Source organism: Varanus komodoensis, unplaced genomic scaffold, assembly GCF_004798865.1.
Source record: "Varanus komodoensis strain SLA01 unplaced genomic scaffold, ASM479886v1 scaffold9, whole genome shotgun sequence".
Taxonomy (NCBI): Eukaryota; Metazoa; Chordata; class Lepidosauria; order Squamata; family Varanidae; genus Varanus; species Varanus komodoensis.
Genome location: NW_025336598.1, coordinates 26,964,926 through 26,987,049, shown reverse-complemented (window position 1 = coordinate 26,987,049; position 22,124 = coordinate 26,964,926). Strand labels below are relative to the sequence as shown.

General features: G+C 42.7%; 1 protein-coding gene across 1 annotated transcript in view; it reads left to right on the top strand.

The window, feature by feature from the left end:
- The window catches only part of MAP3K20 (mitogen-activated protein kinase kinase kinase 20), a 115,941-nt gene that overhangs the window by 12,481 nt on the left and 81,336 nt on the right, over window positions 1–22,124 (top strand). Inside the window, exon 2 of the mRNA XM_044418202.1 lies at window positions 7,038–7,228. Within this exon, the coding sequence (XP_044274137.1) occupies window positions 7,070–7,228 (159 nt within the window). The 5' untranslated portion in view covers window positions 7,038–7,069. The remainder of the gene's footprint in view (window positions 1–7,037; window positions 7,229–22,124) is intronic.

The window sequence follows — 22,124 nt, the reverse complement described above, 5'->3', positions numbered from 1 at the left end:
GAGTCGCTCCGTGGAACACCGTTCCGAAGGATGGTACCGTCCCTACTATCAGGCCTGGGGCAATCCGCATTCTGTCAGATACTACCCTGGTCCCAGGGGTTGATCTTCACCACCTCCTCACGACTGTCCACTGTCCTCAGGCCCGAGACATGCGTCCCCGATACCTCCTCAGGATGAGAGTAGCTGGTCCTTCTCTCCGGCTGAGTCCTCTTCATCGGCTCCCCTGTACTATGGTGCTGCTTCTGATGATTCGGAGGTCGATTCTACCTCCCCAGACGTCACTGTGACCTCCCAGGACCCTGCGTCACCGGACAAATCACACGTCTCCTTCGCGGAGTTGATGTCCCGCCTTGTCCAGTCCCTTGAGATCGATGCCGTCCAGCGTCCGGGACTGAGTACGGGTAAGTTTTATGACGTCATCCGCGGGGAACAATCTACATCAGTCGTCCTGCCGCTGATCACCACCTTGCAACAGGCGATGATGCAACCCTGGGACTTGCCCGCTCTCCCTCAACCGACTTTGCAGAGGTACGAATCCATGTACCAGGTTCGGGAGGAGAGGACATACCCTTCCTCCTCCGCCACCCCGAACCAAAGTCGGTGGTGGTGGAGTCCTCCCAGGGCAGAGAGGCAGGAGGTCACACCGCACCGAGGAACAAGGAGGGACGGAAGAGCGACTCCCTGGCCAGGTGAGTGTACACTGCCTCTGGCCTAGGACTGAGAATTTCCAGTTACGAGGCGACGCTTGCGAGGTATCAATACTTCATTATGCAGCGCCTCCATAACATCGTCTCAGCCCTCCCGGACCACCAGGGTGACCTGGCTAAGGTCTTCATCAAGGAGGCGATGCAAGTCACCGTCCAGCAATTGTCCATTGCCCAACATCATGTGGACACAGACTCGAGGGCCTTGGTCGGTGCCATCTCCTTCCGGAGGCACGTCTGGTTACGGAACTGTAACTTCCTGAAGGAGACGAAGAGGTGAATAGAGGAAATGCCCTTTGCCGGGTCTGGGCTTTTCCACTCGAGGACCGACCACAAGCTAAAGAAACTCCATGAGTCTCGCATGACAGCACAGAGGATGGAGCTACAGACCCACACCAGGCGTAAGTGATCATGGACCCGTCCATCTTATAGGCAATCATACCAGCCTCAACAGCAGCCTCAACACTGGTAGCAGCAACAGCAATGCAGCCGTCAACAGCCTCCACAACGGTACCAGCAGGGCCGTCGTCGTTCCGACGGAGGTAGGAGACAGCGTTGACGGGACGGACGAACCACTCCTCTGATTCCTTTTATACCCACCCCCCTCTCATCTGGGGACTGACTGAAAGGCCGACTCCCCATTTGGGAGTCCATCACATCTGATCGGTGGGTATTGTCCATCATACAGCACGGCTATCGGATAGAATTCGACATCATTCCTCCATTGAGTCCGATCTGGTTTACATCATGCTCGCCGGTATTGCTCGATGAAGTCCAACAACTTCTTCGTAAAGGAACAATTCAACAAGTGGCCCGGGCTGACGGTCCTCATGGATTCTATTCCAGATATTTTACGGTCCCGAAGCGGGACGGTGGTCTGCGTCTGATCTTGGACTTACGCAATCTGAATCAATTCATCGCAACGAAAAAGTTTCGAATGACCACCCTTCAAAATATTCTGCCACTGCTAAGGAAAGAGGATTGGTTCGCCTCATTGGACTTGAAGGACGCTTATTTCCACATTCCCATTCACCCAAATTATAGGCGCTTCCTTTGTTTTGCTGTTGCATCCCAATTATTCGAATTTACAGTTTTGCCTTTCGGACTGGCTACCGCTCCGAGAGTGTTCACCAAATGTATGGCCCCTGTCTGCGCTTTTCTACACCTCCAAGGGGTACAAATTTACCCTTACCTTGACGACTGGTTGCTGGTGTCCCAATCTAGGGAAGCACTTCTCGCTTCCATCCGTATGACCTGTGCCTTATTAGACGAACTGGGACTATGCATTAATACTGAGAAATCTTCTCTTCTTCTGGTACAGACGATTACTTTCATCGGAGCCCGTTTGGATTCTACGGTGGGAAAAGCCTTCCTTCCTTGGGACAGACAACAAACTCTTGCTCGCCACATCCATCGAATGCAACGAGACAGCACAGTTCGGGCAAAGTCCATCCAGAGACTTCTGGGGCATATGGCTTCCTCAGTTGCTGTGGTCCCACATGCCAGACTTCGACTTCGTCCCATACAACTCCTGTTAAACAAGATGTTCCGTCCACAGAGGAATTTGCCATCAAAGTTGATTCGAATTCCATCCTCTGTGCTCCATTCTCTACTCTGGTGGTCAGTTCCAGCCAATCTGACTGTTGGGGTTCCATTCAGACCCCGATGCCCTTCGGTAACCCTTGGTACCGATGCATCTCTCCTGGGATGGGGAGCAGTATGCTCCGATTTACACACTCAGGGCACGTGGAATCATCAAGAATCCAGGAATCATATCAACTTCCTGGAACTCCTGGCTGTATTCAAGGCCCTGCGTTCTTTCGAGGACGTTCTCTGACATCGAGTTGTTCAGATAACTTTGGACAATATAGCCACTGTCTTTTATCTGAACAAGCTAGGGGGAACAAAGTCACCGGCTCTGGCCAGACTCTCGATGAAAATCTGGGATTGGTGCATCCCGAGAGACATTACGCCAATGGCAGTCCATCTAGCTGGTACGGACAATGTGGAAGCGAATCTTCTCAGCAGACACATGCTCATCTCTCATGAATGGGAACTAGATCCTCGGATGCGCGACCGTCTTGTCTGTCGTTGGGGGTTTCCCGATGTGGACTTATTCGCCACCCAACAGAACAAGGTGTGTGATGTTTTCTGTTCGAGAGCGGGAATCAGACACGGATCCCTAGGGGACGCCTTCATGATCCCCTGGAGCAACCTGAACTTTACGCCTTTCCCCCGATCCCTCTTACTATGAGAGTGATAGCGAAGATTGTACACAATCGGACCACAGGATTACTGATTACCCCTTGGTGGCCATGCCAAGCTTGGTTTTCGACACTGCTCAACATCTCCCACAGAGAATACCTCCATCTTCCACTGCTTCCGTACCTCATAACCCAACGGGACGGCACGCTTCACCATCCAGATCTACCGTCATGAACTTAACAGCGTGGCGAATCCGATAACTGACATTTCACTATCAGTATCGATGGCATCTGTAAGTGGATCGAATCCTGCCTCCAGATCCGGTGAGTTCAGCGCTTCTTCACTTGTTCCTCCCGTGTCATCGGATCCAAGCAACGTCCTGTCGGTGCCGACAGCCTTTCATCCAGATATTCAGCACATCCTTGATTCTGCGTTAAAACCGTCTGCGCGGAAGTCCTATGTGGCAAAATGGTGACGATTATCAACCTTTGCCGAGCCTTATTCGTTCTCTCCATATGCTGCATATCTATACATCAGATCCTTCAGTTCCTATTAGAACTGCATCAGTCTGGACTGAAGCCATCTTCTATTAAAGTGTACACGGCAGCAATCGCCTATCATTGTGGCTTAGTTGACAGATCACCCATCTTCTCTCAGCCTGTTATAAAGAGATTTCTGTAGGGACTTCATAATCTTAACCCATCAATCAGACCACTGATGCCTACCTGGAGTCTCTCTGTAGTCTTACAAGCCCTTACAAGAGCTCCCTTCGAACCCTTAGCAACAGTCGATTTATGCCTTGTTTCCTGGAAGACAGCGTTTCTTGTGGCAGTTACTTCAGCTCGAAGGGCTAGCGAGCTATGCGCTCTCTGCATAGATCCTCCTTACCTGAATTTTCACAGAGAAAAAGTTGTCTTGCGATTAGATCCATCTTTTCTTCCTAAGGTAGCCACCTCTTTTCATATGGGACAAGACATTGTCTTACCTGCCTTTTTTCCATCCCCGACGACTCCATTAGAAAGATCGTTGCACTCACTTTACGTTCGACACTGCCTAGCCTTCTATAGATCGAGGACTGAGTCTATTCGACGCTCAAATAAACTCTTCGTCAAATACTCTACCCGAGATCAAGGCGCTCTGATCACTCCTCAGAGGCTTTCCAAGTGGATAGTCCATACAATTACCCTGTCTTATCAGCTGGCTAGTATTGACTTACCTAGAGTTCTTCGAAGCCACTCGCCTAGGGCTGTCGCTACATCCTCTGCTTTCGCGTCGGGAGTCCCCATTGATGACGTATGCAGAGCAGCTACTTGGGCAGCTCTTTGCACTTTCGCTAAGCATTATCGCCTAGATGTTCACGCTAGGCAAGACTGCTCCTTTGGCAGGGCCGGTCTTTCATCTGTTCTTCTTGAGGACACCTCCCCTCCTCCAATAATGGTAAGCTTGTTAATCTACCCATATGTGTGATGCACAGAGGCCACGACGAAGAAAAGCAGGTTGCTTACCTGTAACTGATGTTCTTCGAGTGGCCATCTGTGCAGTCACACAACCCACCCGCCGGCCCTTCTTGGTGTCGGTGAGTGGACATTTTCATCGATACTGAACGTTTCCCTTTTTTTCATGGTACCAATATCATTTATAGTAGGGATATTTTTTCCACATGGGGGCGAACATTCGGTCTTCAAAGACTGAACAAAATGGCGGACGCTCCGCTCTTTATAGGCTAGAAGGGGAGGGGGAGCGGAGCTTTTTCCCGCCAAAAATCGTTAGCTATCAATCTTCCGGCCAAAGGCACTGTGCAGGCACAGCACCCGTATGTGTGACTGCACAGATGGCCACTCGAAGAACATCAGTTACAGGAAAGCAACCTGCTTTTACTCCCTGCCCTAGTAGAGGAAGTGTCTGTGGAGAAACAAGTTCTGTGGAGAAACTTTAAAAATAAGGAAGGCTTATATTGTTGTGATGGTACAATACATTAGCTAGCACTTTTTTTTTGCTTATAAAGCACCACTTCAAAGCTAAGGCAGCTTTTTCAAAACATGCATCCTTGCTGGGTTGTTGGAAGTTGCAGTTCACCACCTCTGGAGGGCAATAGGCTGGGGAAGTCTGAGTCAAGCAAATAGTTTGAAAATCACCAGTGGATATCACCACCTGAGCCATGAGCACCTTGGGTTGTGCTATGTGAGTCACTGAGAATCAGACTCAGCTGTGCCCCTCCTTCCCATCTCCAATTTGTAATGGGGAAATAACTTAGTCAGTAGCAGACATGGAAACTCAGTAGATGGTTGAACCTGTTTTTTAGGTTTACCTTTCCCCCTGATTATGACAGCGTTCTCAAGTAAAAATATATAGGGGCTAGACCCAGAGAATGGTTGTGATACATACACGTGTGCGTGTGCACTCACTCAAATACAGCTTTGCAATGTAATAGAATTTGGTCAAGAAACAGCTCATGGCAGTCACTTATTTCTCCAGCTGTGAACTCTCTGCAAGACCAGAGTAACCTGTTCAGTACAGAACTGTGCAAAAAAGTCCTCCCAGAGTCTTTGTAAATTGCTATGTGATTGTGCTTGCTTTGTTGGTTATTTAAAACTAACCAACTGAACAAGCTCTGTTGTTGGATATACAGCACAGTATTGCCACACTGTGAGATGGAGTCAGGCTTTTCAGGTACACTGTCATGTCCCTAAAATTTACATTTACCCTGTTCGTACATCACGTTGCTTTTGATAGCAGTTGCAGCGATCTGCATTGTGCACAAGCTGCTTCAGGCTTCCAGCTGGCCTAGGAATGTGGGATTCATAGGTTGTTTCCATGACAACAAGTTTGACAACAGGTTGTTTCCTGACAACTTGGAGTCGTTTGTGTTTTAAACAACCCCAAGTTAACCTATGGTTTGTTCTCATTCTTGAAGACTGGGGTTAATTAACTTTTCTGCTAACCTGAACATTGCGTGTGACAGGGTTTTTCCTCTCTTTTTGAATCTGTGGGCGCATTTGCAATTTTGTGGGTACTCTCACAAAATGGCTGCCATAGGAGGGCAGCCATTAATCAATTCACATTGATAAAATGGCTGTTATGGTGCATATGGTCAGTCGCAAAGTACTAATTCTCTCTGAAGGCAAACTGGTGAGGCTGAAAGAAAAGCAACTTGCACAAGAACTGAAGTGCAAGGCAGAATTCATGTCTGAGCTCCCATACATAGGCAGGACACCTTACATCATATAGCCTCTCCTCCAAAATACTAAGCCACTCATTCAAACTCTTGAGGGCAGCACCTCAGTTTCCAGCATGCCTGTCTCCAAGTCCAAAAGAAGAAGAAAGGACAGGAAAGGGGGCAGAGACCGTGGCTGGTGCCAGGGGAGGACTCACCATGTTGGAGATTCCAGGTGTGATTTTCCAGTGTGATCTTTTAGTCAGGGGGTCAGACTTAGGCTGGATCATAATCCGTAAGAAGATGCCCTGTGACTCACAACTTTAAGGGAAGAATGTTTGTTCTACTTATAAGGAATATGGTATGATCTCTTATTACTGAAAAAGAAATCCTGTGTTGGCAAACATGTGGGGGTTTGGTTTATTGCAGTCGAGATAAATTATTCTGCATTTACCGTTGAAACTACAGCTAAACCATTTCTGGAACAGACTTTGGCTGAGTTTTCTCACCCTGCATCTGCTTTAGTGAGAATTTTCAGACGGACGGCTTGGTCTGGAGAGGCCTAAAGTAGTGGTTATGCTGGAATGTTCAGGGGCTTAGGTTATGTATATTTCTCAAAGTGTTCACAGCATGGATACATGGCATACCCCACATTCCAGAACTCCTAGGCAAGCTGGCAGTTGCAGAGTGCTTCCCCTTGACAGGGTATGTCACTCTGAGGGAACCGGTCTTGTACTCTCTGTGCGCATGCACAGATCCCACACAGACAGACAGACAGACAGACGTGAGTTGTTCCAGCAACTGAAAATAGGAGAGCGTGCAGTGGATTTTCTAGCTGTTTATATATACTCAGTGTGAGTGTCCAAGGTTCTACCGGCAGAACTTTGCTTGCATTATCATATAAGGAAAAGTTTAAGAATACAATGAATTGTAGCGACAGAAGTATAATTAGTTTTCCCCCATTTCTTTTACAGATTTTTTTCGTGGTATATTTTGTCATTATGAGATGTTGTCTCTCGGAGCTTCATTTGTGCAAATTAAATTTGATGACTTGCAGTTCTTTGAAAACTGTGGCGGAGGGAGTTTTGGCAGTGTATACCGAGCCAGATGGATCTCTCAGGACAAGGAGGTGGCTGTGAAGAAGCTGCTTAAAATAGAAAAGGAGGTAAGCATGCAGTTAACTGGTTCTTTCTGTCAGAAAAATGACTGAGTAGTAACATTTCAGTTGGTGGCTAAACACAAGCTCTTTCTTTTTTTATAGTATCTTCCCTCTTGTGTCCGAGCATTTAATATTGCCCAGCCCCACTGGCAGCCCCCTTTTTTCCTAGTTGGTTGCCAGGGTACTTCTGATGGAATGACTTAATGTAATTAAACTTTGCATATAGGAGGACATACTGAAAAGTAAACTTTGACATTCAGCATGTTGGTGAATGGGATAGAGTCAACTTCATGTTTATTTCCTGATTTTTAAACCAGTGTCTAGCAAGAGCCTAATAGGATAGCTTCTCTTTTGTTAAAATATTGCTAATCTAGTGGTGCACTTTTGCACTCGGTTATAAAAGTACCTGTCATGTTGATTTTTCTGAGAATTGCATGCTTCTCATTGCAGGCGGGATTGCAGCCTAGATGCGCAACATCATATTTCAGTCAGATCTTTATTTACAGAAAGATGTTGTCATACGAATAGGTATTCTCAGTATGAACTCCGGCTTCTGTTATAAGGCCACACAACTCAGGAAGACAACATTATTTATATGTAGGTAGCAAAATACCCTCACAAAATTAGAAATGAAGTAGTGGTATGAATAGGTTGAAAGTACTTACAATCCTGTCCTATGTATGTTTACTGAGATTTACTGAGATATAAGTGAAAATTATTTCCAAGGAGTGTTTTGGATTGTACCCTGCTTTTCCGTGCTTGGTCAGGATGCTAACTGAGTAGGTTTGTTGATTATGCAAACTATAAGAGAATATCTCAAGAGCACATTATGGAAACTTTAAGAGTGCATCTTGAGTGATACATTGCTGTTTAATAACGGATATGCAGCCCAATCCTGTGTACACGTATTAGGGTATGATTTGCTTCTTAGTAAACATGCATATGACTGGGTTGCATATCTGTTATAAGATAGCAATCCAGAGCAGGTTATGTCATTTATATCAAAGCCAAGCACATTGGTTATTTCAGAATGCAAGAAAAGAGAAATATACTGAAACGAAATAGCAAATTAAATCTATAATATAGAAATTTAAATTACCAAATATGCCTAACTTGTGCCATTGAAGACCACCCAGTTTCTGACTTGCTTGATAGTATTTACTGATTAAGTATTTGACATGTAAAGAAAATAAAGTCAACTCACTATAATGGGCTGGGATTTTCTAAAGGAGTCTACGTGTGGTGGCTTTTTATAGTTGTCTGGGCTAAAGGATCTCTCACTTTGGTGTTCTGCTTGTTGTCACGATAGGTTAACGGTGCAACTGTATATATACCTACTCAGAAGTCAGTTCCACTGAGTTCAGTGGCTTTACTCCTCTCAGGTGCCTGTAGGAATGCAGCCGAAAGTGGAAGGGATTTGATTTGACATTCCTGAATTCAGTGGGATTTTAAGTAAATCTAAATACTAAGGGCCACATCCTGCAGGTCTGAAGCAGACATCCACTCATTCAGGGGTATTTCCCCTTGTTCTCCCCCTCTGCACCCCTGTCTACATATTTACCCTGCGGTGCTTTGGAGCAATATTCGTGTGTGATGGGAGCTGAATGGAGAGAGGGAATCTCCCACCAGCGGTTTGCATTCCGCTGATGGATGAATTGCATTGGGTGCAAGCCCAAGTGTAAAACATGCTTCATTTGCTTGTAAAATATCTCTCAATGACATCATTGTGAGCTTCAGGGTAATTGTGCTTGGGACTATAATTCCGGATGTTCTAGATTCTCATATGGATTTCTATCCAGAATAGGCAATTTATCCTCACTTACTATTTTTTCAGTAGGGTTAAATTTATGGTTAGAAAAATGCACGCCACGTGCAAACCTTGATTTTCTTGAGTGATTCAGTCTCAAAGTTCTTTTATCGCTGGTTGAAGCTTAGGTCTATAAGGAATGTTTTGAGTAATAACAGCACAAGTTATCAGATAAGAACTTTTATTTTAAGATCAGTGAGATGCTGTACAAGTTAATTTCCATAAATATACTTTTGGCAGACTTATGAGTACAGAACAGTTTCAGTCTTGGAAAGATTTAATTAAAATCCATTGTTTTCTGTTGTTTGAACCAGCAAATAAAATACCACCTAGTCATGGAGATTTGATTTGTTCAGCTGTTAACAGAAAAACATTAATCATATTTCCTTAGTGTTCTTTCTTGCATCTATAACATATTTATATGTAAATTCAACATACCGGTAATCTCTGAGAGCGGGGGATGGTATTTGCCTTGTGGATCAATATGGAGTCTAGTTTTATAATAATATGTCTGTAGATTATGTACTTCATATCCTTGCTGTTTATAGAGCTTACCTCCAGTAGGAAGGCACAGCCCTCTAAAAGTCAATAACAGTTCATATGAGTATTTGATCTATATTTATTATTCACGTGTGTTGTAAGCAACTCTTGCTGCAGGCTGACATATCTAGGCTGCCTCATTTTGCCCTCTAATCCACCCTGTGACTCAGGTTAGGCTGTGTGGTGTCTGAGCCCATGCTAAACTTTATGGTCAGATGCAGACTTAAATCTGGATTTCTCACATCTAAATCCATCATGCTTAGCTGCTTCACTATACTTACTGCATTATACACTGGTACACTTCACTGCTTTATTATTAAGGAAGGCATTAGAGAAATCTGTTAAAGAAAATCGTTTCTGCAAATGAAATTGTGGAGAAGGATCAAACATGGCAACATTTCCTGTCTCTGTCCTTTCTTGTTGGAAAGGAACAGAAAAGGCATTCCTGGCTTCCTTACTGATAAATCCTCCAAGCCTTCTATGACACTAATAAAATGATTAGAATTTGATAATGGTGCTTTTTATTGCCACCTGCTTATTGCATTCTTTGGGTAAAGAGCTGGCTTCCTGAAATCACTGATGTTTGAAACCTCAGGTGCCCCTGGGCCTTGCCTGAAAGGTTAAGTAACTGCAGCAGGTAGAAGCACTATTCAGACTCCTCATTGGGTGTCTGCTGCTACATATTTCTCAATTTTGAATGAGTTTTCGGTATTATAATATGGTTGATCATTGCCCTGTATCTGCATGGAGTAGATGGTCTTGCCATAGGTACCTTGCGAAGCGTGTGGGGAACTGAGCCTGTGAAATTGACTTTACCTTCCTAGAACATTTTGGGCATAATTCAAAGTGCTTTGAAAGCTTTGAAAGCCCTTTAATAAGTTGGACTCCCAAGGGCTGCTGTACATGAGGCATAACCGAGTGCTTTGCCAAGGCCGTTGCTTCTCTTTTCTTTGCAGAAGGACTGCTGTGTCCTTCACACAAGTCTCCCCACTGCCATTCCACTCCAGGTTGTCTCTCTGCCTTTCCATGTGCTCCAGTGTGTTCCACTACACAGTGCAAGATGGCACAGTAGTACGGAGCAGGACTGAGACATTTCATAAGGCTTCTGCATGGAATAATGGCATCATCTAGGAAAATACTGCATTATCCCTGCTCTTTAAAAAGCCATGGAAGAGGCTGGAAAACAAAGAAGAGACCCTAGGAGGAGGATAACATTGCAGGAGGGCCCTGCAAACTTCCATGAGTGAGGGGTCACAAGCGCACCGTGAATGTCTTGGGCAGAGAAAACCCTGAGACCGTGCGTTTCAATCCTGATTCCTTAAATGCTGCTGGTCTAAAATGCATACATCAGCCGTGAATATCAGGCTTGCTGATGGGGGGTCATGGGAGCTGTAGTCCATAATCAAGTGGGGACTAAGGTGGCAAACCAGTGTTAAGGAGCGTAAAGGCCGTTTTCTTCTTCATTAGCTGTAGGAATGAGCAAAGTTATATCAACTTAATTATGTTTTTTCCCATCCACGTGTATACATTTTGGAGGCTTCCCACCTCATCCTGGAGGCTTACCAAAGACTGAGGATGCAAGAGACAGGGTAAGAATATAGTGCTTGGGCTGTAATTTGGTAGCAGCAATCACATTAATTGGACAGCCTCTTGCTTGTGTTCCTCTGACGTGCTTATTGAAAAGCTGGAAAAGCATGCATCGCTTGATTGTTATGTGCCTACACCCCACTTCCAAGCAATGAGAAGTTTCAAGGGTCCCAACACTTCCTCTGGATCCAATTTCCTTTGGTGAAGGTCACCAAAGACTTAAGGTGTGCCTGTGACATAAGGGTTATTTATACCTGTGCGTAAGCTGAGGGTCTGCAGCATTAACAGTCCAACAGGCTTGCTGTATATCAGATATCTAGGGGAACCCATAGTGCAATCGGGTTTCTGGCAGAGAGCAAAAATGTGCTGACTCTGCTCCAGCACAGACTCACTAAGCTACAGGCATAGCTTGTTTTCACAGACTCTTGAGTTAATGTAGCAGGAGTGAGAAAGATAAGCTGCAGCTTAGTTATGTCATCTCTGAAGACAGTCACCATTCAGTTGATCTTCATAAGGGTAGAGAACCAGCCGGGCTAAACTTGTCCACCCCATTTGACCAAGTTTATGTTCATTAGCACAGACTCATTTAGACCAAACCCTTTACTTATAATATTTATATGCCAGACTGTCCTGGACCAAAAACCCTGGCTTATTCGGCATGTATCATGAAATCAAGTACTAATAAAGAAAAAGATCAAGATACCCATATGCCTTAATGAAATGGATATGATGAACTAGTAGCAGAACAAATAAATAAATGATATATTGGGCTGAATCCAGGCATAGTTATGCTTCAAATAGATCCATTTAAATTAATGGTATGGGTTAGTTATGATTATATTGTGTACTGCTGATTTCAGTTAGTCTACCCTAAGCAAGGCTAAGTCTGGATACAGTTCAGTGATGTTGTGCTTTCTCAGGGTTGAATCCAGACATATCCTTTGACCTGACTTAGGTCTTTGCTGTGACACACCATTCAGGGATGGGTTTCTCCTGGGGTGGCTGGTGCTCTATTAGAAGAGGTGAGGCCTGTTTTTAGGTTAGATATTAACTTACTATATTATGCTGTCTTTTTCTGCCCAGTTTCTTATCTGAAAGTCCAACTTAGTTAGCAGTATGAATATTCGGTTTTAATTCTGCTTTCCCTACAAACCTTTCCTGCACTAAAAAAAAAAAAGCAATTCAAATGCAAATGCAAATTTAAGTCTGTAGGAGGAAAAAGCTGCATTCCTACATGGTATGAAAAAGGTGTTGACAAGGAGAGAAGGAAGTGCGATTAGCAGTGGTGGGGAATGTTTTGTGTTTCCTGAGTTGGATGTTTGTAGGCAAAGGAGGGTGGTTGAGTAAGGCGATTTTTATACATATAGAAAAATGTGATATATAGGTGATTATTTATTTACTTTGGAGAGTATTTAGATGCTTCTTCCTTTGCTGGGGTTCCATATGTGCTGAGCAACTGTAGGGAAAGCATAGGCCCGAGTCACCTTTTAAAAATACCTTTTAAAATGTTGATGGGAGAGCAATGCTGGAAGTATCTACAATATTGTATTTTGTCATACATCAATATGCTCTGCCGAAAAGCATGACATTAGAAGAGAAATCTCAGCAGCAAAAGGGATGTGATTCTAAAAAGTAATGCAGAAGCTCAGGAAAACAAAACAAGCAGGGTAGGGTCTTCCTGGAACTGTACTTCATTTTCCCAAGTTTTAAAAAAACCTCCCAGAATTAAGATGGGAAATTGTACATTTGACTGCTGTCTTGTAATAACAAAGAACACCTTTTCCACATTGAGGCTACATCAATTCATCCTAAAATGCCAGCTTTCTGTAGTAGAGGTTATTGTAAAAAATGAGGGAAATGTACTGGCAAAATACAGTATTGAAGCTACTGGACTTGCAGCATTGCTCTTCACCAGCATTTAAAAAAGACATTTTTTCACGGTATGCCTTGACACTGCAATTTTGTGACTTGGGCCTATGCTTTCACTACAGTTGCACAGCGCATATGGCACCTCAATAAAGGTGGAAGCATATAAAAGTTGTCCAGAGCAAATAATCATGTATTTCCAGAATATATTTTAAACCTTTCTAATATAATGCAATGTTTAGCAATTACTGTATTTGATAGAAATGTTAACGTAATCCTTGCATTCTTACCATCTTACTACCATCTTCTGCTTCTATTGGGAAGGTGACTCTTGCAAATAGTTTGTCTAGCTTTTGGTTTAGTATCTCAGATAAAATGGATAGAAAAAGATTAAATGGAATTATAAAATAACGCAGCTGCAGCCTTGTTAAGTTCCTCTCTGCTTACGCTGTCTGCCATTTAAGATGTGCATGAAGAAAGTTTCCTTTTTAAGAGGGCAGTATAAACAGTTATAAGGAAACATTGAGCACCTGTTTATGTTAACTGGGCTCTGCACAGATACAGAGAAAGCTACCCGTCAGTCACTGCTACGTAAATACACCAATCGGCTGAACATAAGAATTGCTGCTCCAGCACATAGGGGTTTAGAACTGGCTCAAGACAAGAATCTCTGTGGTGGCGCAGTTCATTGCGTATGGTCTCACATTGGTTTTGCTGTGATCCCACAACGCTTGCATAGGCCGGCGCTGGTGCAAACGTTTCAGATGCATTGCTATGTGATAACGGCCAAAGGTTGTCCAGGGTAGTCCTCTGGTAGCTTTTGATTTGATTTCAATTTTCTGCATTCAATTTTTGCATGTTTCTCATCTTTTTGTTTTTCCAGCTTCTGAAATGGTGGCCACAGACCTCCAATTACTCTCATAAGGGCTGAATTTGTTCAGTGGCACCTCTGCACACTCCAGGCAAATGGATGCAGTGTGGTGTGGGGGGATGGATTCTGAAGTCACGTTTTCCTGGAATAAATGAGTTTGGCTTCTATGGGGAAAAGATATGTGAGCGTGTTGGTGCAAGTTCAGCATTTTTGAGCATTTCTCAGATTGTGTGAGAATGAGTGGGAGAGTCAGGAAGAAGAGGAGCATAAGACATCTACTAAAAGAACATCCACAGTGCATTTTCACAAAGTGTATGTTCTTGCATTATAAGCGGGGGTAGGGTGAGGAGCAGCATATTGATCAGTAACAGGTTATGGGATATAATGCCAATTGCACTGCCTGTTTGCATAATTTTCTGCAGCAGCCAACATGTGTGGAAAAACTGCAGTTCTGAGCACTTGCTAAATTAAATAGTATTGCATTGCTGGATCTTATGATCCACATTTTAAGATTCTATTTAACTTCAATTAAAACTGAAAACAAAACAAAAAAATCCCTCTGGACTTTGTTATCCTTTGGGTCCTTTCATATTACCCACATGTCCCCAAGTACTTAAAACTGCATCCTGGTTGTCTTCCTTAGCTTTAATAACTTGGAAATTAATGTGCAAAGCTACATTTTTATCGCAGGTCATCTCTGGGTTTGATGGTGGAACTTACTGGGCCAACTAAGAAAAACTATAAAAATAAATTCAACCTATTTATTTCCACTTTATGTGTAAGCAACTTATAGAAACAAAATTTTGTGGAATGAACACTACATTGGTAAAAACTATATGTACTCGGTAAGGTACCTAACGTAACAGGCTAAGATACACCTTCTTGGAAGGGAAAGGGTAGGAGTCTCCTAAATCTTGAATACTGGGGTAATTCAGGATGAAGGGCTGCTGGCACTTTCAGAAGACCTTATGCAGCTATTCCATCTTTTCTTTCATAACAGAGTTTCTGCAGTAGGAAAAAAAGCAGTACCCACCCCTGCAGGCCACGTTTTGGGTGGGAAAGAGAGACACGAATGTGGGCATCTAATATTTTGCCTAACTCATCAAAGTATGGAAGATCAGCCATGAATATTTAAGGTCAAGCCAGTGTTTGCACTTGAGTGGTTATGTGACCTACTTTACAGAGCAGTCACTGTCCTCTGTTTGAAGCACTGTCCAATCTGTGTCCAATTTAAAGATAAAGAACAAAGAGTCTGGAAGAATCCCCTTGGAGTTGCCAAACAAGACTTGACTCCTCGACAGCAGCCTGAGGTGGTATCCAAGTCACTCAGGTCACCAGTCTCTGTTTTTTCCACTGTGGAAAAACGTGCTGTGTTGCCATTTAAATTATAGCAATTATTTTGAAATAATAATTATGCACACCTATACATATAAATCAGCATTTTATGCCAATATTTGTCCTGTTTTTGCATGCATTGCATTTCTTCTTTTTTAGCCATAAGTAAATGGAAGCCCTAGTTTGCAAGGTGCCGCTCTTGTCACACACCTACTTAGATACAGCACTTTTGTTGAGGGATAATCTTATGCTGGCTGGGTGTCTTTTCCTCCAGTCTGCCGCCCAAGATTTTCATGGCTTTTGGACTGGCCTTTGCAGAGACACTCAAAAGGTATTGAGAGAAGGTGCATTAATCTCTTCTGCTTTCCTTCCGATAACACTCCACCTCAGTTGCGTTACTAGGCCTCAAGGTAAGAAGAAGAACAAGCGTTAAATGTACACCCCTGCCCTGCCCGTCATTCCTTCCCATAGGGAGATTTAATGACAACAAAAAGATCCTGCCTCTGTCTGTGAATAATTTGCAGGTCAGGAAAATGTATATAAACTAAGGCAGTTTCTCTCTGTAGGCTTATTATGTTTTCTGCGTGGTGCCAAAAGGGACAGGGAAGGTAGCTCATGAGCCAAAGGCTACCTGCGCCAATCATGCCTGAGCAGGATCCCTTGGAAAAGTAACCACTGAGCAGGCTGAGAGCTGAGAAGAGTTTTGCTCCATCAGATTAAGTGTCCATCCTGCCCAGCATTCTGTTCACACAGCCGTCAACCAGGGGACAAGTGCAGGAGAACTCGCCTGTTGATGTTCCGCAGCAGCTGATAGTTACTCATTTACAATATTAATTTATGCCTCACGTTCTTTTCATCGTGGGACTCAGGGTGGCTGCATGGGAATGCCAGGTGAGCTCCACTCGGTGTACTGACCAAACCCAGACCTATTTTGGATCAGCCTCATGTGCTGTCAGATCATGCCCTGATTTAGAGAGGAACACTGCCTTTAATATTAGATGGATAATGGTGTTAACATGTAGCTAGCTTCCATTTAAAGAAAAAGAGTTGCATCATTAGATGATTATATATATGTCTGATAGTACCAAGGCTTAGCAAGGAAATGATAATTCTCAGAAGTCATTTGCCATGCTCTGACTTGCTTGCATTTAAGCCCAGTAAAGTCAATGGATTTAGGCATGCCTAAGTTTGTCTTGGAGTGTAGTCTAAGTGGATAGATTCCCAGTTAACTTAAATAGCTTTTCAAATCACATGGGTGCTCTTTGCAATCATTTTTATTTTTAATTGGAGGAGAGATATTGTGGAAAGAGGATCTGTTCTGCAGATTAGAGTTGGTGGCTGGCAGGAGAAAGTCTTTTGGAATAAGTGACACTTAACACTGTCACCGCTTTGGCACTGATTTTCAAACACAAGCAATATTTTTCTCCTTTAGCTGGTTACTTGATTTCCCTGTGTGTGGTGTTTGTGTTTAAGGGAAGAGACTTTTAAGGAGAGAGACTAGATAACTATTCTCAAAAGCAGAGGTAATGGCTTTCTTTATCTTCTTTTACATCTCTAATTTTTCTTTTTTCCATTGGCCTGGTCAGAGTTTAGAACTGCTAAAAGGTATCTGGATAGGGAGGGCAAGACCTTGCAGTTTCAGCCCCCTTCTAATTACACATTCATCCCAAACAGTACAAAGCAAAAATACAATCTCTTTCTTTACAAATCACAAACCAGTTTTCTCTCAGTCTTAAATTGGCGGTTTGGACTACATTCACCAGCGCTACTGAAGGACCTCAACAGAAAAGGGAAGGAAACAGAGGGAGGGAAAGAAAGAGAGCTCCCAAATGGCAACCTTTTGAATAGTCCAAGTTCAATCCTTAAAACAAAAAGTGATTTTTCCCCCAATAATGTGCTCTGCAGCCTCTCACCTCTCATCCTGGGAAACATGAAAGAGGAAGTAAAAGAGATGACCCAAATCATAGAGTTCCTTTGATAGAAGAAATTCAGCTGTTTTGAACACTTACAATCAAAGGAAGTGGTTTCCCTAATTATATGAACTATGTGAAAGCTCTCAGAACAGCTTTTCCACCCCAGGATTCCTTACACTTTAGAAGTTTGCATAAAAGCTCACATGGAGAATCAGATGCAAAGTGTTTGATTCAAATTTTATTAAGCAGAAGTGTGCATACATTCTTATTGCTTGACTTAACAGCTGGTTGGGTTTGGACCACAATTGGATTTGATGGAAATATTCCTGTCCTATGCTTTTTGAATATTTCAGCGCTCATGTTCTATTACCAGACACCCCTTTTGAAAGAACTGTAGCAGTGGATAAATTGGGAAGGGATGGAGCAGTCTCTTTGTGAGCTTTCGAGTGAAGATTCTGCCCTTTTGGCTTGATTGGAAAATTCTATGGGGCCAAACCCACTTTTCACTGTTCTTAAAAAAGAGGTGAGGATGAAATCTTAATTTTTTAATATTAAAAAGAACCATGCACAGTAGAAAATATTCTTCCTGAAGAAATAAGGTCTGGTTGCTTTAACTTGAGTATGATTTTAACTATAAGGTTTGAGTTCCATAGATTCTTTGAATCAGAGTGCAGTCTTTTCAGTGGTTTGCTGACAGTTTTCTTCTTCTGGCTTATGTACAGGGAAAATACATTAGGAAAGAAAGGATGCTTATCCCAGTCATAATTATATTAAGTTTTAATGGCATAACACTTTTTTAGAGTAACTTTTTTCAATAAAGCTTCATCTAAAGCAACAACACATCAATTATAACATCACATTCATAACATTTGATATATTCTTCCTATCTTAATACAGTTGGCCACAATTTCTTTAACGTCCAGAGTTAGGGTTTTTTTTTTAAAGTTTTTGTAGCATTGTTCACCAAAGGGACCAACATACTTTGCATGCATGTCATGCATTCCCTGAATGGGGACACAACAGCACACCATTGGTGACAAGCCACAGTTGGTTGCCGTGTCGTAGAGACCCAGTCTGTTTCCTGTGAGGCACATGGGGAGGCTATCACTGGTTTATCATCCATTTTTTAAAAACAGTGCACAAATGTTTTTGCATTTTAAAATAAATCTGCTTGAACTTAGACAAGTGTGCACTTGCACATTTACATAAATCCAAAGTGGCATTCCGAGGGTGGTGTGCCTGCAGTCAAGATTGGCCTTTCACCCAGAGTGGCATTCAGGAGCTATATTTTTGAATTCGGTTTGTCAGATGTCATAAAGAAAATGAAAAATGGAAATGCCAGGCTGTTGTGGCAAGTAATCTTGTGAATGAAAGGGGGGCTGCCACTAGAGCACAACCTAGAGCAGTGAGATCCTGGAGTGAGGATTTGACCCTGACTCCTTTCATGTTTGCATACACTTTATATAAGCACTAGATTTCAAGAAAGACACTGAGGATGTTATAGTGTGCACAACTCAGGTACAGGAAAGCATTGAGCTGAGACTAGTTTGCAAGCAATGGTATGAACATGAGACACTATGACAGAACTATCATGATTCAGCAAGTAGCTGTGAATTAAGGTAGAATACAGGTAGGTTGAAATATGATTTGAGTGCATCTGTCTTTTTGCAATCTCACTAAGTGTTCAGAGAAACTAAGGCTGCTTCCAGACAGAGAGTTACTTATTCTGCAGATCAAAAGTCTTCGTACGCCTACTCTGGCTTTTCCTCATCAATAGATTTCTGGTCAGAAAAAGCACAAAAGAAGCAGTGGGACAGCGTGGTGGAAGAGGTTGCAAATGGAAGATGTAATTGTCTGGATCCTTCCTAAAATTCTGTGATTGAGATCAAATTGATTGCAGGATGAAAGCCTGCATCTGGAAGCACCCTAACAAGCCTGAAGGTGGATATTAGTGATGTTAAGGTACTTGAATGTTCTTGATTTACATCTCCAGAAATGTACTGGGGAAGATGCAGTGAATTACAAACTAGGTCCATGTTTTCTAAAATACAGCTTTCAAAGGCTGGTGCCTCAAATTCAGTTCAGGCAGAACTGCAGGAGGAGGCAGGATTGGAATCCTTAGATGAAATGCTATGAGGGCCGGTGAAGCCGGAGATAAGCCAAGAGGCTTCTGAGAGCCAGTCAGCATCTGGTTCTGTGCTAATCTCTCTTGAACAGGCAGAGTTGCATGGTGTTGGACTTAACTGTATTAGTCTAATTGGCAGACATCAGATTAAGAAGGCAGCCCAGTTGAGCAGCACCAGGCATTCCGACCCATTGGCCCACACGTGGCATGGGACCCCTTGAAGGTGAAGTCAGCCAGTCTAGCAGGCTGGTATTAACATAATACAGACTGTAGTTAGGAAGCCTTTTGTCTTGATCTACTTGGAAGGAGGAAGGGAGAGACCAGCTCCTGGCAGCCCCACCCTTGCTGCATTTGGCTCTGAGAACCTCTCTAAAATGGAATTTAGCTCTCTGGCTGCAAGAGGTTCAATGCCCCTCATGTACATAGTTCTTAACATATTTGGGGAAAAGAAAGGAGAAAATATTTGAGAGCATTCTGAAGGAAATGCATGAATGTGTCCTTGATTCATGACTCTTCCATGCATATTATGGATGCGTGTTAAAATGTGTTAACAAACAGTGCTACAAATAAGGAGGTTCTTTCCATTATGTGTTTCAGCTGTCCGGACTTAAAAGCACCATCTCAAGGTTTTCATATTTGAAGACAAAAGTAAGAGCAGTGTAGAATAAATCAGTATATTGCCCTGTATTTTTGTGTCTGCCAGCTGAAAAAAATACACTGATTCCTCTATGAGGACAAAACTTAAAATTTAAACTTGCGGATTAGCTGTAATCCTTTGGCTTGTTATACATTTATGATTTCTCCTGTAGAACAAATATAATAAAACATTTTCTAAGTATGATCTCTGGGTTCTAACTGCCTCACACTGCAATTTTGTTTTGTTTGCTTGCTTAGTCTGTATGGTGAAGTATTATTTATTTATTTGAAACGTTTGCATGCCACCCAATTGTGCCACAGCACTTCCAGGTGGCTCATAACCACAAGATAAAAACACAATAAAAATATAATGAAAACCAATAACACATTAAAAATCAGCAACAAAATACAAGCAAAAAATACAAAACAAAGGTCTTATGGCATCATTAGCATTAGTAATACTAATTAGTAATCAGAATTTCTGGTTTCTGCACATAGCTCTCTCCTGCTGGATTAAAGCAAGGCTCTGCAGAAATATTCACCCCTCCTTTGATTTTTCTGCATTTTGTTGTAAGGCAACCTGAAATTGTAATGGGGCTCATTGGCATTGTTATCTGATGTACACAAGACACCAGTGCGAAATATTTTTACCATGGCACAGTAAGTAAACAAAAACAAACTGGCGCTGGTCAGTTGCTCAAGTATTCAACCCCTTTGCTATGATATGCCTAAACAAGCTGTGGTCAATCACTGTCTGTAGAAATCAGTGTGAGTAGAGGCATGCAATCCATCTGTGTGCCACCCCAGTGCCACATGATCCCGGATTAAATATACCTGCATCTGGAAGACTCCAACGATAATTGGAGAGCTCATTTGAACAAACAGCATCATGAAGAGCAAGGAGCTATCAAAACAACTCTGGGTTTCATCAGGGCCCCCTTGGCTGAGAGTGGCTTATGGGCAACTTATTCATCTCGTTCACTTATGTATGTTGACATTTACTTTCAGATTTATAGTTCACTGTGCAACTGAAGTTGTCAACTGGATTTTGTTTGGATATTTTATTTCCTAAAGAGATTCTGAGAGACAGTGAGCCTATTTGAGGAGATACACTGTGAGAGAAAGGTGGCTGTTTCATTTCGCATCTGGAGAGATTTGCTGTTGGGAGTGAAAACTAGTGACCTCAGTAAAACTGATGCAAACCAGAATTTGTGGCTATAACATAACTGCAAGCTATGCATAATGTAGTTTTTCTTCCATAATGCAGTCTCACCAGTATAAAAATGTGTAGTGACTGTACCAATAATGTTTTAAATTAGATGGCCAGGAGTAGAACATATTTTCAGGGCTTTGAGACAATTGAACACAAAGTATACATGGAGCCCTTTCAACAAGATTGAAATCCTGTCGTTTAGCAAGAAGCCCAAGTAGTGTGTGTGGAGGGGAACCAGTGGATCAAATGGTTCTTTCTGCACAGGCGAGGCTGCTGGATTGCAGACAGGAACTGCATGCTCATACATGTTTGCCTACATGGCTGCTCAAACAGCAGGACTCTGCTTCTCTCCCCCCACAGCAACATTGTGGGAGTCGTGTGGAATAACTAAGCCAGCGTGGTTGAAATGGCTAGTGCATTAATTAACTGTGTTGGTTTTCCAATTTCACACTGCCTGCAGCTCAGTAATAGAAAGAAAGCAGAATGAAAGGAAAGTGAGAAATTTTAACATAAATTATGAATGGAAATAGTTCTTTGAGTTTCCCAGCTCCAAGTCTTTATTTATCCATCAATATGGGGAGGCTGCTTATATGATTTCCTGCAAATATCATCAAATGCAGTTTAGCTGCTCCAAAAAAACCTTGGCAACATTAGTGTGGATCGATTCATATTAGCGGGCCTAATAGGCTAATTAATGCTTGAATTGCTGTGGTGCATACTTGTCTCGTGCAATTGCTATTTCAAATATCCATCCTCCAATCAGCCTGACTGGAGGTTGCTCTGTGATATCAGAATAGGAAAATGGCTTCAACAGTGGGCTGATCATGGGTTAACTATGGGTTAATTGTTAAACAAAATCAATTTCTAGTTAACTACTAATTGGGTTCTTTAAGACATGATTAATTATAGTGCCCTGGTTTGGAAGTCACAGAGCAACCTCTTTATCAGAATGATCAGAGCTTGCATATTGAAAGAGGCTTTGGTACTTAATGGGGCAGGTACTGCAGCA